Source organism: Oncorhynchus nerka, linkage group LG14 (genome assembly GCF_034236695.1).
Source record: "Oncorhynchus nerka isolate Pitt River linkage group LG14, Oner_Uvic_2.0, whole genome shotgun sequence".
In the NCBI taxonomy this organism is placed as follows: Eukaryota; Metazoa; Chordata; class Actinopteri; order Salmoniformes; family Salmonidae; genus Oncorhynchus; species Oncorhynchus nerka.
The window spans coordinates 68,145,418-68,161,247 of NC_088409.1; the positions used below are offsets into that span (position 1 = coordinate 68,145,418).

At 41.4% G+C, this 15,830-nt stretch overlaps 1 protein-coding gene across 4 annotated transcripts; it reads right to left on the bottom strand.

The window, feature by feature from the left end:
• Positions 1 to 3,354: 3,354 nt before the first annotated feature.
• On the bottom strand, positions 3,355 to 13,925 carry LOC115141756 (arfaptin-2-like). Of its 4 annotated transcripts, XM_029680926.2 has the most exons (11): positions 13,685 to 13,925; positions 13,117 to 13,218; positions 12,870 to 12,902; positions 12,152 to 12,260; positions 10,779 to 10,874; positions 9,271 to 9,372; positions 8,623 to 8,738; positions 8,122 to 8,343; positions 7,710 to 7,867; positions 4,920 to 5,094; positions 3,355 to 4,836 (listed from the first exon to the last, which is right to left on the bottom strand). In XM_029680926.2, exons 2-11 carry the CDS (start codon positions 13,207 to 13,209, stop codon positions 4,681 to 4,683), a joined length of 1,260 nt encoding a protein of 419 aa, XP_029536786.1. In that variant the 5' UTR covers positions 13,210 to 13,218; positions 13,685 to 13,925; the 3' UTR covers positions 3,355 to 4,680. The 4 variants fall into 4 exon arrangements, with proteins under 4 accessions (XP_029536786.1, XP_029536788.1, XP_029536789.1 ...); XM_029680928.2 differs by lacking the exon at positions 12,870 to 12,902; XM_029680929.2 differs by lacking the exon at positions 10,779 to 10,874 and having other exon boundaries at positions 13,685 to 13,922.
• Positions 13,926 to 15,830: the final 1,905 nt, after the last annotated feature.

The window sequence follows — 15,830 nt, forward strand, 5'->3', positions numbered from 1 at the left end:
TAGTGTTCCTACTGAATTATCACAAAGTTGTACTTGATATAATCCAGTAAAATGTAAACAGTGTGAAACTGGTCATATGCGATGTACAACAAGGCTATAATGGGGTTGAGTGAAGACCAGTGTGGGCTGCATCACTGACTAAATTGAGTCATTGTCAGTTGATACATATAAAACGGTCAATTTGTTCATGCTTTCCTTGTACCTATGTTTGTCCTGTGTAAATATCATTTTTTCTTTGGGTTCTGAAATCCGTAGTTTTTTTTATAAAAGTCTAATTTTATGCGATGTCTGTCAAACTAGTAATGTGCCTCGTAATCCACTGTTTTTCGATGGAGTAGGAAGTTCAAATCAAATAATTTTGTATTTGTCACATGCACCGAATACAACAGTGTAGACTTTAAAATGCTTGCTTACAAGCCCTTCCCAACGATTCAGAGTTAAAAATACAAATAGTAACATGAGGAATAAAATACACAAGAATGAAGCTACTGAGTGTACAAAACATTAGGAACACCTGCTCTTTCCATGACATAAATTGACGAGGTGAATCCAGGTGAAAGCTATGATCCCTTATTGATGCCACCTGTTAAAATCCACTTCTATCAGTGTAGATGAAGGGGAGGAGACAGGTTAAAGAAGGATTTTTACGACTTTAGACAATTGAGGTGTGCATTGTGTATGTGTGCCATTCAGAGGGTGATGCAGCCAGTCAAGATGCTCTCGATGGTGCAGCTGTAGAACATTTTGAGTATCTGAGGGCCCATGCCAAATCTTTCCAGCCTCCTGAGGGGGAAGAGATGCTGTCGGGAACTCTTCACAACATGTGGACCCCAAGGAAACTTGAAGCTCTCGGCCTGCTCCACTACAGCCCTGTCAATGTGGATGGGGTCGTGCTCTCCCCTCTGTCTCCTATAGTCCACAATCAGCTCCTTGGTCATACTGACGTTGAGGGAGAGGTTTTTGTCCTGGCACCACACTGCCAAGTCTCATTGCCGTCGGTCAGCAAACTTGACGATGGTGTTGGAGTCGTGTGTGTCCACATAGTCATGGGTGAACAGGGAGTACAGGAGGACACTAAGCACAGACCCCTGAGGGGCCCATGTGTTGAGGGTCAGCATGGCGGCGGTGTTGTTGCCTACTCTCACCACCTGGGGCAGGCTCATTAAGAAGTCCAGGATCCAGTTGCAGAGGGAGTTGTTCAGTACCAGGGTCCCGTGCTTGGTGATGAGCTTGGAGGGGACTATGGTGTTGAACACTGAGCTGTAATCTATGAATAGCATTCTCAGATAGTTATTTCCCTTCTTGTCCAGGTGGGAGGTAAGACTTAAAGCAGCCACTTGACCACTTGATACTTTAATAAATATCCATTCTTTAACGCTTACTGTCTACCTGTACTTGTCCTGGTTGTTATAGAGTTGTCAGTTGGATATGGAATCGATTGTTTTTTATAAAAAATGTCATACTATGCGTCCCCTGCCAAAACCAAAACATCTGCTGTGCAATGACAGGCTGCTCCTTCTCCGTTAACAAATAATGGCTCCCTTGGCATTGAAGAATGGACATTTTTACAAGTATCAATTGACAGCAACTCGATGCAGTTGGAGATGCAGTCCTCCCACTGTCATCGCCACTCAACTCCATTGTACTTGTACATTGTGGAGTTGAGGAACCTGGCTAATGCGATTTCCATACCTGGGCTAGAGTGTGTTCTTGCCTGGAGCTGTGAAACTGGTAATGCAAATACAAACATTTGTTTTTGTCCATACAATCTACCTGAGCTGCTGAACCGGTCTTCACCGTATCCAACTAAGCATCACAGTATATCATTTATTTCTACCTCCAAAAGCTTCAAACACCCTAAACAAAGCTTTTGTATTCCCGCTAACAGACCCCTGACCACCACCACAAATTCCTATACAGTCATTCAACCTTCGATGTTGGATCCTCCACAGCTCTTGAACTGTTTATGCTACAAACACCAAACCAACGTTGACATGTGCAGTCTGACTCAATTTAGATTGCTTCAACACAGCTTTTCTGCTACCACTCATAGGCTATTTCATAAACTACTGTATCAACCTTGTTGTCCTCGTTCATTTCAATGGTGGAACAACTGCCACAGAACTTTCAGAATGTTCCAACAAAAATATTTTGAGACCGTAAAAACATATTCGATCGATTATGCGACATTACCATATCGTCGTTGTCTGAAAAAAACCAAATTTCCATTTTTGCAGAGTAAATATATATATATTTGTTACTTTGTTTTATATGACACTTTCTGTATCTTCAACTAAACACATTCAGCGGTTCAAGGCCTGACCATCTTTTGGGATATTACATTTCAGATGCCCTAGACTTTTTAGATGAAACATTTAAACATCAGGACACTGGAATTCATCACATCACTGATCATGTTGTTGACATGTATGACATGATTAAATAGCAATACCCTGTGATTAAACACTGCGCACATCCCAAATTGCACCCTATTCCCTGTTAGTGTACTACTTTTTACTGGTCAAAAGTAGTGCTCTATGTAGGGAATATGGCGCCATTTGGAATAAACCATTGAGACCCCTCGATCCACTGTCAAACTGATAGGTCAGAGATGAACCGTGCTATATCTTGTTAAGCAAAGAATTGAACAAACTCCAAACTTTTGTTCCCTAATGAAAATATTCCTGAATCACATTTATTTAACTAGGCTAATCAGTGGAGAACAAATTCTTATTTTCAATGACAACCTAAGAACAGTAGGTTAACTGTCTTGTTCAGGGGCAGATCAATAGATTTTTACCTTGTCAGCTCGGAGATTCGATCTTGCAACCTTCCAGTTACTAGTCCAACACTAACCACTAGGCTACCTGCCGCCCCATTTACATTGAGCAGGATTATAATGAACGAACTACACATTTTTAAATTAAATAGCTGTAGAATGGTGTGATCCTAGCAATGAAAAAGTAATTTACATTTTGAATCTTGATTTATCTCAAGAAAAAAGGTCAGTTTCAATCAGACACAGATTGTGTATTTTTTTGTTTGTCTCAAATATTGCCTATTGTCCTCATCTACCTGGTGGAATAGATACAATAGGTTTGTCAACAGGCCGATGAAAGACATCCTATAACTTCACAAGCTTTTTAATAGACCAGATAGCTACCACTGACTTCACCAGATACAAATCAGATAAAACTCAACTTGACCTAGACTTAACCCCGATAGCAGGGTTGAGTCACAAACGGCCTATTCCCAATATAGTGCACAACTCAAACAGATAGAAAGGGACCATTTGGGACACAGAGGAGTTTCCTGATTAACAGTAAAGAAGACAATCACAGATGGAAGTACCAGTCATTTTTCAGCCATGTTTTGGATTGTATTGCCATGTAAATGTGTGAACACAATATGGTACAGTACTTATACAGGTGATGACTACAATATACTCAGTGGACAGCAGATGGACGAGTGTTATTACTGTACAGCTTTTGTGGGGAAATATCAAGTCTGTATGGAAACATCAAACCATATACTATAAACCACCATCATTTCATATACTGTACACCAGGTCCATATGTTTTAAAATGAAGACAACATTGATGTAGAAATGGGAGAAAAAAAATGAAGAAAAACTCAAGAACATATACATCTGAATGGAATTAGTAGAGGTATTTTTATAAACATATATTAACTCTATTTGATTATATGTTATAAAGACATAACATAATAAACACGTGTAATAACATTATCTGTAGGATTAATCAGAGGGAGATTATCTATTGTAAATGAAAAAGTTGTACTTCCTGTACTCAAAATCATTGATAGAAAAAGGGGCAATCTGGAATTGGTACAAATCATTTTTTTTTAACTTAAATTCATGATATATAGCCATTGATACTTGACTGCTTGTTTTACAAATCCAGGATTGCCCCTTTAACCCATAATTTCTGTCATCAATAGTATCCCAGACTGTAGGTTTCTCCCTTCGCTTTCATAAATCTAACTCTAATCTTCATCTGGTGCAAACAATGTAACCGGTCCAGATTCTTAATATCCTCTACATATGTAAACAGTTTACTGACCTTTCAAATGACGACCTCTGGAAGCTTTACTACATAACACTTTACAAAAGAGTGAAAACAGTTTGAAAAGAATGATTACATTTATGTGCAAAGTATAAGCTTGGAATAATTTCTCAAAGTAAGATGAATTAAAAGTTACGCTACACAGCAACAATATCATGAGGCTCTGTTGTGAATAAATAACACAACAAATCGACATAAAATAGACGTTCAAACAAATTGTCAAAACTAAATGAATCTAGATAAGCATTCTTTTTCCCTTAGAAACATCACCACTAGTCTCTACTTGTCCCATCTCTGGTTTTTATATACAGTTCGTGTAGATTTCATATATCTGTTCATCCGTCTATCCAGTCCTCTTGTTTCTTGAAAGCCCAGTGTATCTCTCCATGTGTGTGTCCCATATATACCAGAGACCTGACTGAGACCTGAGGCCGTACGTATCAAGCATCTCAGAGTAGGAGTGCTGATCTAAGATCAAGTCCTGCCTGTCCATATAATCTGATTCATTATGATCTAAAAGGCAAAACTGTTCTTGGATCAGTATTCATACTCGGAGATGCTTGATACAGGCCCAGAGGACTGGGAGCTAATCACTCTAGCTCTCCTCCAGCCAGGAGGGCTTGTCTGACCCTGGGGGCTTTAACTTGACGTTGAACTGTCTCAGTGTCTGTTCCAACTGCTGCTGGTTCCCAGCGAAGTAGGCTGAGATAGCATTATGGAAGAGCAGCAGCTGCTTGTGCATCACCTTCACCTACACACACACGGAGAGAGAGAGATGTAGCATTATTGTAAATTAACTAACCACACAACTTTCCAAATAACTAACTAACCCACCTTGTTCTCTTCCAGGAACTTGAGTTTGATGGTGACATCTGAGCGCAGCCGTTCGTACTTGTCTCTCTGCACCTGGTACTGCTGCTGGGACACCTCTATACGCACCATGGTGGCAGCATCACGAGGACCCAGACTCAACTCCTCCAGGTCGGCCCTGTACGCATCAAACTCCAGCCTTGAAGAGAGAGGGGAGCAGAGGCAGCATTAAAAGAAAATAGGCTTAGGAGGTATCCAGATTTTCATACGTCATACTGTTCGTTCCACTGCTATCCCGGGATTTATGGTTTACCGGTATAGCACACAAGGCGGCGCAAAAATCGCAAATAAAGCCAATTGGGGGTGTAGTACCAGAATGCTAACAAAATTAGCACACGTAATAACAATCACAGACACTGTTAGCTAAATGCTAACGAGCGAGAATAAACAAACTCAATTGCAAAGACTGGCAAATCCAGCTAATAAAGTTATACAAGCATAGCTAGTAGCTACCAAATGTCATTTTCAGTGAGTGTGGACATTTACAAGCAAAAGTGAATGAGAGAAATTGTGCAACTAAACAAAGTAATGCATGCTTTACTCAAGGAAGAGCAGCAAGTGTACACAAAGCAGAGGGGAGAAGAACAGAGGAGAAAAAAACAAACGCTAGTAGGAAGCACAGGGAACAGGTGTACAGATAAAGTCTGTTAGGTAAAGTCCCCCCTTATCTCAGCTCGCTGGTCACCATAGCATCTCCCACCTGTAGCACACGCTCCAGCAGGTATATCTCTCTAGTCACCCCCAAAACCAATTCTTTCTTTGGCCGCCTCTCCTTCCAGTTCTCTGCTGCCAATGACTGGAACGAACTACAAAAATCTCTGAAACTGGAAACACTTATCTCCCTCACTAGCTTTAAGCACCAACTGTCAGAGCAGCTCACAGATTACTGCACCTGTACATAGCCCACCTATAATTTAGCCCAAACAACTACCTCTTTCCCAACTGTATTTAATTAATTTATTTTGCTCCTTTGCACCCCATTATTTTTATTTCTACTTTGCACATTCTTCCATTGCAAAACTACCATTCCAGTGTTTTACTTGCTATATTGTATTTACTTTGCCACCATGGCCTTTTTTGCCTTTACCTCCCTTATCTCACCTCATTTGCTCACATCATATATAGACTTGTTTATACTGTATGTTTGTTTTACTCCATGTGTAACTCTGTGTCGTTGTATCTGTCAAACTGCTTTGCTTTATCTTGGCCAGGTCGCAATTGTAAATGAGAACTTGTTCTCAACTAGCCTACCTGGTTAAATAAAGGTGAAATAAAAAAGAGCTCTGGACGAGTTGTCTTCTCAAATACGGCAGAAAGCCGATATAAGATATCTGATGGCAAACATTTAGTAGTGAATTGCATACAACTTCATCACCTCCTGTGCACCGCACAACAGAGACTCCCTGATAGATATAGAACTCTATGAACTCCCCAGCCCCCGCTGTCTCCCATTGTGCTATTTACAAACAAACACGTGACTGAATGAACTGTTCTGGGGAACTACAGTATGTAAGTACCGATCGCTGCAGCTGTACACAGCCCATCTGTAAATAGCCCATCCAACCAACTACCTACCTCATCCCCATATTTGTTTTTCTGCTCTTTTGCACGCCAGTATCTCATATCCTCATCTGCACATCTATCACTCGTGTTAATTGCTAAATTGTAATTACTTCGCCACTATGGCCTATTTATTGCCTTACCTCCTTACTTCATTTGCGCACACTGTATACAGATTTTTCTATTGTATTATTGACTGTACGTTTGTTTATCCCATGTGTAACTCCGTTGCTGTTTTTGTCGCACTGCTTTGCTTTATCTTGGCCAGGTCGCAGTTGTAAATGAGAACTTGTTCTCAACTGGCCTACCTGGTTAAATAAAGGTGAAAAAGGGCCTCCCGGGTGGCGTAGTGGTTAAGGGCTGTGCCACCAGAGACTCTGGGTTCGCGCCCAGGCTCTGTCACAACCGGGAGGTCTGTGGGGCGACGCACAATTGGCCTAGCATCGTCCGGGTTAGGGAGGGTTTGGCCGGTAGGGATATCCTTGTCTCATCGCTCACCAGCGACTCCTGTGGTAGGCCGGGCGCAGTGCGCGCTAACCAAGGTTGCCAGGTGCACAGTGTTTCCTCCGACACATTGGTGCGGCTGGCTTCCGGGTTGGATGGTGCTGTGTTAAGAAGCAGTGCGGCTTGGTTGGGTTGTGTATCGGAGGGTTGTGTAACTCGTCTCTCCCGAGCCCGTATGGGAGTTGTAGCGATGAGTCAAGATAGTAGCTACTAACAATTGGATACTACGAAATCAAATAAAGGTGAAAAATATATAATAATAAAATAAGTAATGTAAAATAAGCTGAAAGGTAAAATGAAGAACACAATCTGCTTCATCTCCTAACATATTGCACAAGTTGACTGCAGGTATTAACCTAAAATGTAGCTTGAAATATTCAAATCTATTGAAAAACCCTCCTGTGGCTTTTTCCAAATATCCCGGTATACCACCCAAGTCAATAAAACACCCTTATAACACCCTTGAACCCTCAAACACAGGTTCACCTCTGCCAGGTCTGCATGGAACAAACTCCAGCCTGACACACATAACAATGGCATGTAGACAAACATACTCTATTTTATGTCTCTGGCAATCATAGATATAGACTCTAAACCGCATTATAATTTGAAACTATTGCGTTATAAAAAGGTAACTACTATAGTATCTCCAGGCCCTGCCCTTTCTAACCCTCCCATCTTTATTATTACCTTGCAGCCTCGTACAGTTTGATGGTCATCAGTGTGTCCTCCATGGTCTTGTTGACCAGTGTATTGATGCTGGACACAAAGAAGTTGATGGCACCAAGCAGAGCCTCCCCATTCCTACACAACAACTTCTGAGTCTCCGCATTGTAGCCAAACTCATCCTGTGGACACAAACACTTGTGTTTTATATACTGACTTTTCCTCCACATGAGGTATTTATGGATTGATTACAATTCAGTAAGGTAGCCTGGATTCCAAACTGAAACTGATAGGCTTGGTTTCAAACCAATAATTACACCCTGGATTTTCAGGCAACATTTTTGGGGGCCAATTTCACAGTGTGCCACCTGTAGCTGATTTCTGGCTGGGCTGAGGTCTACGGGTTAAGGGTTCAAATTCAGGGGTTATAAGTTACCCGAAGTTCAGGTGATTTCTGGCTGAGGTCTGCGAAGGTGTCCCCCAAGGCCTGCTGGGTCTGGACCATGTTGTAGAAGTGGCTGGTCAGGGCGCTGGTCAGTCTCAGGACAGACTCGTACTTCCTCTTGGTGTCCCTGAGCACATCTATCTGGGCCTCCAGCTCCAGGTCCACTGTCCGAGAACCACGGCCGAACCGCTCAGAGAACATCTGCTTGGTACACTTGGGTAGAGAGGGAGAGATGTGATTAGGACAAAGGAGATAACAGAAGAGGAGATGAGAATATATGATTGGCACACTGGGATAAAGATGACATGGAGAGATGTGTTCAGAATAGAACCGAATAGTTACTTGTTTTCCAAGGAGGAAATTATTCCCAGTCTTGTATGAAGACAAATGATCATACCAGTGCAGTTGCAATCGACCCATAGAACACAGTGAAGTTTCAGTGAAGTAATGGTTTCAACACATTTTCCCCAGGAGAAAGGTTCTGTTCTGTACCTTGTAGGTGTTGATGCCCCACTTCTTAACGCTGTCTAGTTTCTCCACAGCCACACCACGGTTAGCCTCCTCCACTGACATGTTCTGGTTGCTGTTACTGTGGTGCATCCCCGACCCTGACACAAAGGATAATAAATAACCTGCTCACTCTCAGAGGATTCCTTAAAGTGGTTAGTTGCTGAGACCTAGTTGATAAAGTCTGTCCATCTCATTTACTATGAACTCTTGTCACAAAACCAGCTTCATTCAGTAGCGCTTTGATTCACAGATTACAGAGGCTGATCAGTGCTTAGTTGGGCACTCTCCTCATCACTCCTCCTCAAAGCGAACACCTGAAATATTCCTCCTTGTCTTTGAGGCAAACAGTATGACAGTGATTGAGTGATCGGTTGAGAGGACAGCGAATGAAATGAATGAGTGAACAGAGTGAAGTGGGGTAAAGGACAGTTGTGCTGTATGGGTCCAGTGTAGGGCTGCAAAGTTCCAGTATAATTGCTAGATAAAATGCCCACGATTCCCAGAAACCCTGGTTTCAGAATTCTGGATTTACTGCTTATAGTAATTCTGGAATTTACCTTCCAATTCCGGAAATCTTCTGACCAGGATTTCTGGGAAACCTGGAATTTTTCAACCCTATTCCAGTGGTACCTGTGAATGTCTGGCCGGTCTGGTTCTGGTTGGTTATCATTCTGGCTGCTGACTGGCTGGAGACCAGACCTACACCCTGTCCCCTGGACTTCATTCGCAGGTCTGGAATGGACATGGGGGAGGATGGGGACATGTGAGGATATGTGCTATATGAGAGTAGATGAAGGTTGGTGAACGTGTTAAAAGGGTGAGAGGATGGTGAAAGTGAGTCATGCAGGTTTTCCATGTCGGAAAAAACAACAAAATGAAAACACAGACGGAAAACAATATGAAAATATTCACAACATAAGTAGTAGTAATGTATGAAATGATGCACATGTCATGTGGTGAGTTAATGAACCTCAACATTCCATTAGTTAACCGCTTCATGTTACATTTGCATACATAGGATACGTCCAAAATGGCACACTATTCCCTATGGGGAGCCATAAGGCTCTGGTGAAAAGTAGTGCACTATGTAGGGAATATGGTGCCATTTGGGATTAAGTTGTCATCATTAGAAACATTCACACAAACATAACATAGTAAATCAAACAGCTCTGCAATGAAGTCAGTCAGGTTAGTAAACATAGCTAGCTTTTTTGTTAACATCCACCGACATGCATTCAGTATGCATTGGACAGTAGAGCAGCATGCCCTTCTTTCCTGTGACATCTGTAGAGGTACACAGTGTTGTTGAAGAGAGGGACATCAACTGTGTCTGGGGTTGAACAGGAACCCAGGCTACAGGCAAGGCTCATTCTCCCACAGAATTAAAGAGTAACTAATGAAAACACCCTTGAGAGTGTAAACAGGTGAAGAAAATAAGAGGGGGGCAAAAAAACTGTTCAAGGTAGACTCAGCAATATGATGTAAACAATATAGTGGGTCAATTAGACTCAGCAATATGATGTAAACAATATAGTGGGTCAATTAGACTCAGCAATATGATGTAAAAAATATAGTGGGTCAATTAGACTCAGCAATATGATGTAAACAATATAGTGGGTCAATTAGACTCAGCAATATGATGTAAACAATATAGTGGGTCAATTAGACTCAGCAATATGATGTAAACAATATAGTGGGTCAATTAGACTCAGCAATATGATGTAAACAGTAAACAATATAGTGGGTCAATTTGGAGGCTCAACTTCGCCGGTGTTCTTTGTGCCCAGGTTTCCACACTGTGAACATTTTTTTTAAATAAATCAAAAAGTGATAGACAACATTACAGATAAAACAAATCATTTGTGTGCAGGTGTGGTTGGAAGCCCAAGGGCTTGAATGAAAAACAATATACAATACATAAGAACAAAAATAAGAAAGGTTTGTTAAAATAGATAAAACCTACTAATTATAAATGTAGAAATGAATTGATCAGTAATGACTGTGTGAGAGTGAAGTCTTGCATCTTGCTCATCTCAATATCTGTGGTGTAGCTCGTGGCAACATCATTTTCGCTGAGTCTACCTTTAAAGAGGGAAGTATACAGTTATGTGGAAGGTGGCTGAGAGGTGCAAAGCCACCTGTGGGCTGAGATTCGGCTCCAGGGACAGGGGCACAGTTAGGGGCAGGGGGGCTTCTCCTGTCCACATACTGAGGGTTGAAGCGGATAGCAGGGCCTGGTGGATAGGGTTGGTTAAGATAGTCAACTAGAGTAGGATGTAGATCTCAAAATCAAAATAGCCAATACAGTAGAGCCTCTGTTTGCTACTCATAGACTCCTGAAAGAACAGAAAGAAGGTTAGGTCAAAATAGTCACTGATGCAGAACAGCTTCTGGCAAGGCCCTGATTCAAAAAAATAATAATCATTTAATTCCACCAGGACAAACCCCATTGGGGCAGTTGAAGATGTAGTCTTCACCATTCTTAATGCTAACAAACCAAGCAGGCCTTGCTAAAGGGACTAGGCTATTCATTGATTCAATAGGCACTAAGTGGACATAATTAAGAGGACGTTCCACCGCAGTGACAGCAGTTGGCAGCGCTAGAGAAAGCTGTCTGTGCCTTTAATGGAGCTAGTGAACAAGTGAGAGCAGTAGAACTGTGTGTGCCTTTAATGGAGCTAGTGAACAAGTGAGAGCAGTAGAGCTGTCTGTACCTTTAATGGAGCTAGTGAACAAGTGAGAGCAGTAGAGCTGTGTGTACCTTTAATGGAGCTAGTGAACAAGTGAGAGCAGTAGAGCTGTGTGTACCTTTAATGGAGCTAGTGAACAAGTGAGAGCAGTAGAGCTGTCTGTGCCTTTAATGGAGCTAGTGAACAAGTGAGAGCAGTAGAGCTGTGTGTACCTTTAATGGAGCTAGTGAACAAGTGAGAGCAGTAGAGCTGTCTGTACCTTTAATGGAGCTAGTGAACAAGTGAGAGCAGTAGAGCTGTGTGTACCTTTAATGGAGCTAGTGAACAAGTGAGAGCAGTAGAGCTGTCTGTACCTTTAATGGAGCTAGTGAACAAGTGAGAGCAGTAGAGCTGTCTGTACCTTTAATGGAGCTAGTGAACAAGTGAGAGCAGTAGAGCTGTGTGTACCTTTAATGGAGCTAGTGAACAAGTGAGCAGTAGAACTGTGTGTACCTTTAATGGAGCTAGTGAACAAGTGAGAGCAGTAGAGCTGTCTGTACCTTTAATGGAGCTAGTGAACAAGTGAGAGCAGTAGAGCTGTGTGTACCTTTAATGGAGCTAGTGAACAAGTGAGAGCAGTAGAGCTGTCTGTACCTTTAATGGAGCTAGTGAACAAGTGAGAGCAGTAGAGCTGTCTGTACCTTTAATGGAGCTAGTGAACAAGTGAGAGCAGTAGAGCTGTGTGTACCTTTAATGGAGCTAGTGAACAAGTGAGAGCAGTAGAGCTGTCTGTACCTTTAATGGAGCTAGTGAACAAGTGAGAGCAGTAGAGCTGTGTGTACCTTTGATGGAGGAGGTGGGTATGATGCCCCCTGCAGGTCCTCCGTAGCCTCCAGACACGACGCTGGTCTCATTCAGGTTGGGACCAGACACCATCACCTGCTGCAAGTCCTAAGGTGAAGCAACAACACATCAATGGAATAGATATAGACTAACTCTAATCAGTCCCTCACGGATTTAGCAGAGATTCCAATTCTGACATTTTGCGTGGCAATGTGCAATGATTTTGTTTTGCGAAATTGCGCTTGGCAAGGAAAACCTTTGTTGACGCGTGGCTTGATTGAACCATATTATGTGGTAAATGTGCGGTGATTGGTTGAAATTACGAGTCCTCTTTTTGTACTGCAATGATGGGTCAGCTTTATACGAGAATGCATTGATGTTACTGTTTTATGCTGAAATAGTGCAGATTGGACAAATTTGCAAGCCCTGCATAATATGTTGGGAATTTATGATTTTGCACCCCAAAAAATGTCTGAATCCTGAAGGGACTGACTAATGCATAATGATCCTGTAGAGTTTATTGTCAACCTGACGAAGACCTTCCATATGGGCCTAATCTTTGTTGTACACAGACACTCACACACATGAAAATGGTTGATAAAGGTTAATTGTGGTTAGTCTGAAAGTCTTCTATGTTAACGTGTACACTACATCTAAATCTAGAGTTCTCCTACAATGACGTGACACACTCTCATCCCTTCTACTGCATATCCCTACCTTCTCATCTAAGGTCCACTGAATCTTTGCAGCCTGCACAGAAGTGAGACATAATACAGTACAATAAAATACACAAACAAATAGTTGACGTAATGAGTGGTCACCACACACAGTATACAGATAAATACTGTACGTCGTGACTGCATCCCAAATGGCACTCTATTCCCATAGCCCAATGGGACATGGTCAAAAGTAGTGCACTATATAGAGAATATGGTGCTATTTGGGACATAACCATATGACCCACCTGCTCCAAACTGTCATCCTCAGCCAGGGTCTCTCCATTGCTGTTGATAGGAATCTCCATGGTAGCTGCCTTGCCCATAAAACTGTCTGCCATGGTGGTGGTCTGCAGGAAAGTGCGTTGGGAGAGAGACAGAGAAATGGGAGATGGAGAGAGAGATGGGGGTGAGAGAGCACGATCATCTCACACACACTGAGCTTTTCACATTAATGATAGGAATGTTTGCAATGTAAATACGGGTAGAACATGCCTAATTCAGTATAATATCAAGCCTAGCCAGCTGTGACATGTACAAATGCAGTGTCCACCGGTAACGTTACAGAGCTTAATGCAGCGATAACCTGCTCTCTCTCAACAAGCAATCACATTTCACAATACAACACATTTCAAAATAGCTAGCTATTCGTGATCATTATTCGTGTTGTATTTAGTTATTTTGCTAGTCCCAGCAACACGACACCTAGCTAGCTAGCTCCAACCTAGTAGCCCTAGCCAGCTGGCTAAATTGGTGGTGCTGCAGAAAATGATGATCTCAGTGAGTTAGCGTGATCTGCTAGCTAGCTAACGTTACCTGCTGTGTAGGTCCAGTCTCCCAAAATGTCAAATGTTGCTGCTTATTCTGCACGGTATTTCATAAAATATTACTATTATAAACGGAATAACACCGTTACAATGTTTATTTTTCGTCTGTTGATGAACGCATGATTGTAGTCGTGATTCCGTTAGCATCCCCGGGTAGAACCGAGCACAGTATGCAGATAAAATCCCTAAAGCCCAGTCCCTCCCTCCTCTGGTCCTACACGTAAATGTTACGTCAAGTCGCCACGTCGAACAGTTGACGACATCAACCCCTCCTCCCCTCCACCATTTAGTGATTTGGATTGTTTTTTCCACACAAACCAAACAAACATCACCACTTTAAAAGGAAGTGGTCTCTGCAACTAGGGCAGAAGGAGGTTTTGAGCACATGACATTGGTGGCAACTTAATTGTGGGGAGGACGGGCTCGTGGTAATGGCTGGACGCAATCAGCGGAATGGTATCAAACACATGGTTTCTATGTGTTTGATGCCATTTCATTTGCGCCGTCCAGTCTTTATTATGAGCCGTCTTGCCTTAAGCAGTCTCCACTGGTTTTGAGTTATTTGATTTTGATTAAGTGGTTGAAAAAATGCATAGAATCTCCATAATCTTTATGGATCTGAATTTTTTTAAAGAACATTTCTTTTTGTTGTCTTGTAATTACAACATAACCAAACTGCCACTTAAATGATCAAAATGTTATCACCAAGCCATTGGGAAGGAAATTATGTTTTGTGCATGACTTTTTGCCTCATAAAGCTATTCTGTGGAATAATGGTAATAGCACTATTAAAAACAACATTATTTTTAATGAACTTCCGATAGAGAAAAATATCTTTGTAGGAGACATGTTTGATAGTGGTGGCCAAATGTTAAGTTATGAGGTATTTATAAGAGTCAAAGCCTTTCCCGTTACACACAAATAATATCACTCTGCGATTGTCATATGTGTTTTCAAGATACACTTAGAATATAACCTAGTCTATTTATTAATGATATTGATATCAATAGTCTCAAATGTACAAATAAACACATAAGATCATATTTTTTTATAGCAGAGGAAAGATCACACCAGGAGGGAAATCCTTTTGGAATTCACAACTATCAATGGTGAAAGGCTCTTTAAATGTCCCTTTAAATGTTGTATTACTAATAAGATCTGAGAGGTGCACCTAAAGATTCTTTCAAGTATATACCCCTCCAACAAGGTTTACAGACATTGACTACAAGTGTACCTTCTGCAATGATGGACCTGGAACGCTGACACATTTATTTTACAGTTGTTTATACACTATTCGATTTTGGAGAGATATGAAGGAGTACATACTAAGTAAAACTGGTCACACTATTGATAATTCATGATGTTATAACCTTTTTGACAGTACTCTGAACTCTTTGAAATGTATAACTAATGTCATGATTTTGGTTGGTTGGTAATCTTAGATCCACAAAACAAACTTTTTTTTAAATCAACCCTCTGCGTTAGTGTTTTTGATAATCTATGTTTTTCATTGAGTCTGACTAAATAATAAGACAAGCTTGTCTACAGTCCAATATTGTAACAAATTATTTTTGGAATAAGTGTCATTGTCACCTTATCTTATGCTGTCATAACTAATGTTTCTGTGTTTGTTTTGTTTGTCTTTTATGTTCTTGTCAATACTTGAACTCAATGATGTCTCATTCTGATAGAGATATGTATATATATATATATAGTGGTGCAGGGTCTAAGGCACTGCATCTCAGTGTTAGAGGCTGTGATTGGGAGTTCCATAGGGCGGCGCACAATTGGCTCAGTGTCGTCCAGGTTAGGGTTTGGCAGGTGTCATTGTAAATAAGAATTTGTTCTTAACTGACATGCCTAGTTAAATAAAATAAAAATAAATAATGTAGTGATGTGATACCAAGCTTTGCCAGAGGGTGTCCCTGTATGCACAGGGAATACAGTGGAAATGTGTATTTGTAAATCTGATACAGTCACAGATGTGAGGTTTACATGACTGGAGCATAGCCACAGAACCATCTTTGGAATAGCCTACTGTTGGAGGTTCTAGGTCATGAAGTTTACAGATGTGAACAGAAGAAGCATAAAGGTTTGAAGAAGCCTCGGGCTACTTGTAGCTCAACCTGGAAAGG

What these genes read in the sequence shown, in the direction of transcription:
- LOC115141756 (XM_029680926.2), bottom strand. Translation starts at nt 13,209, where the DNA reads ATGGCAGACAGTTTTATGGGCAAGGCAGCTACCATGGAGATTCCTATC. An exon ending in AGTGGACCTTAGATGAGAAG is followed by an intron (nt 12,261 to 12,869) that starts GTAGGGATATGC and finishes GCTTCACCTTAG; the next exon opens with GACTTGCAGCAGGTGATGGT. An exon ending in AGCCGAATCTCAGCCCACAG is followed by an intron (nt 9,373 to 10,778) that starts GTGGCTTTGCAC and finishes TGTCCATTCCAG; the next exon opens with ACCTGCGAATGAAGTCCAGG.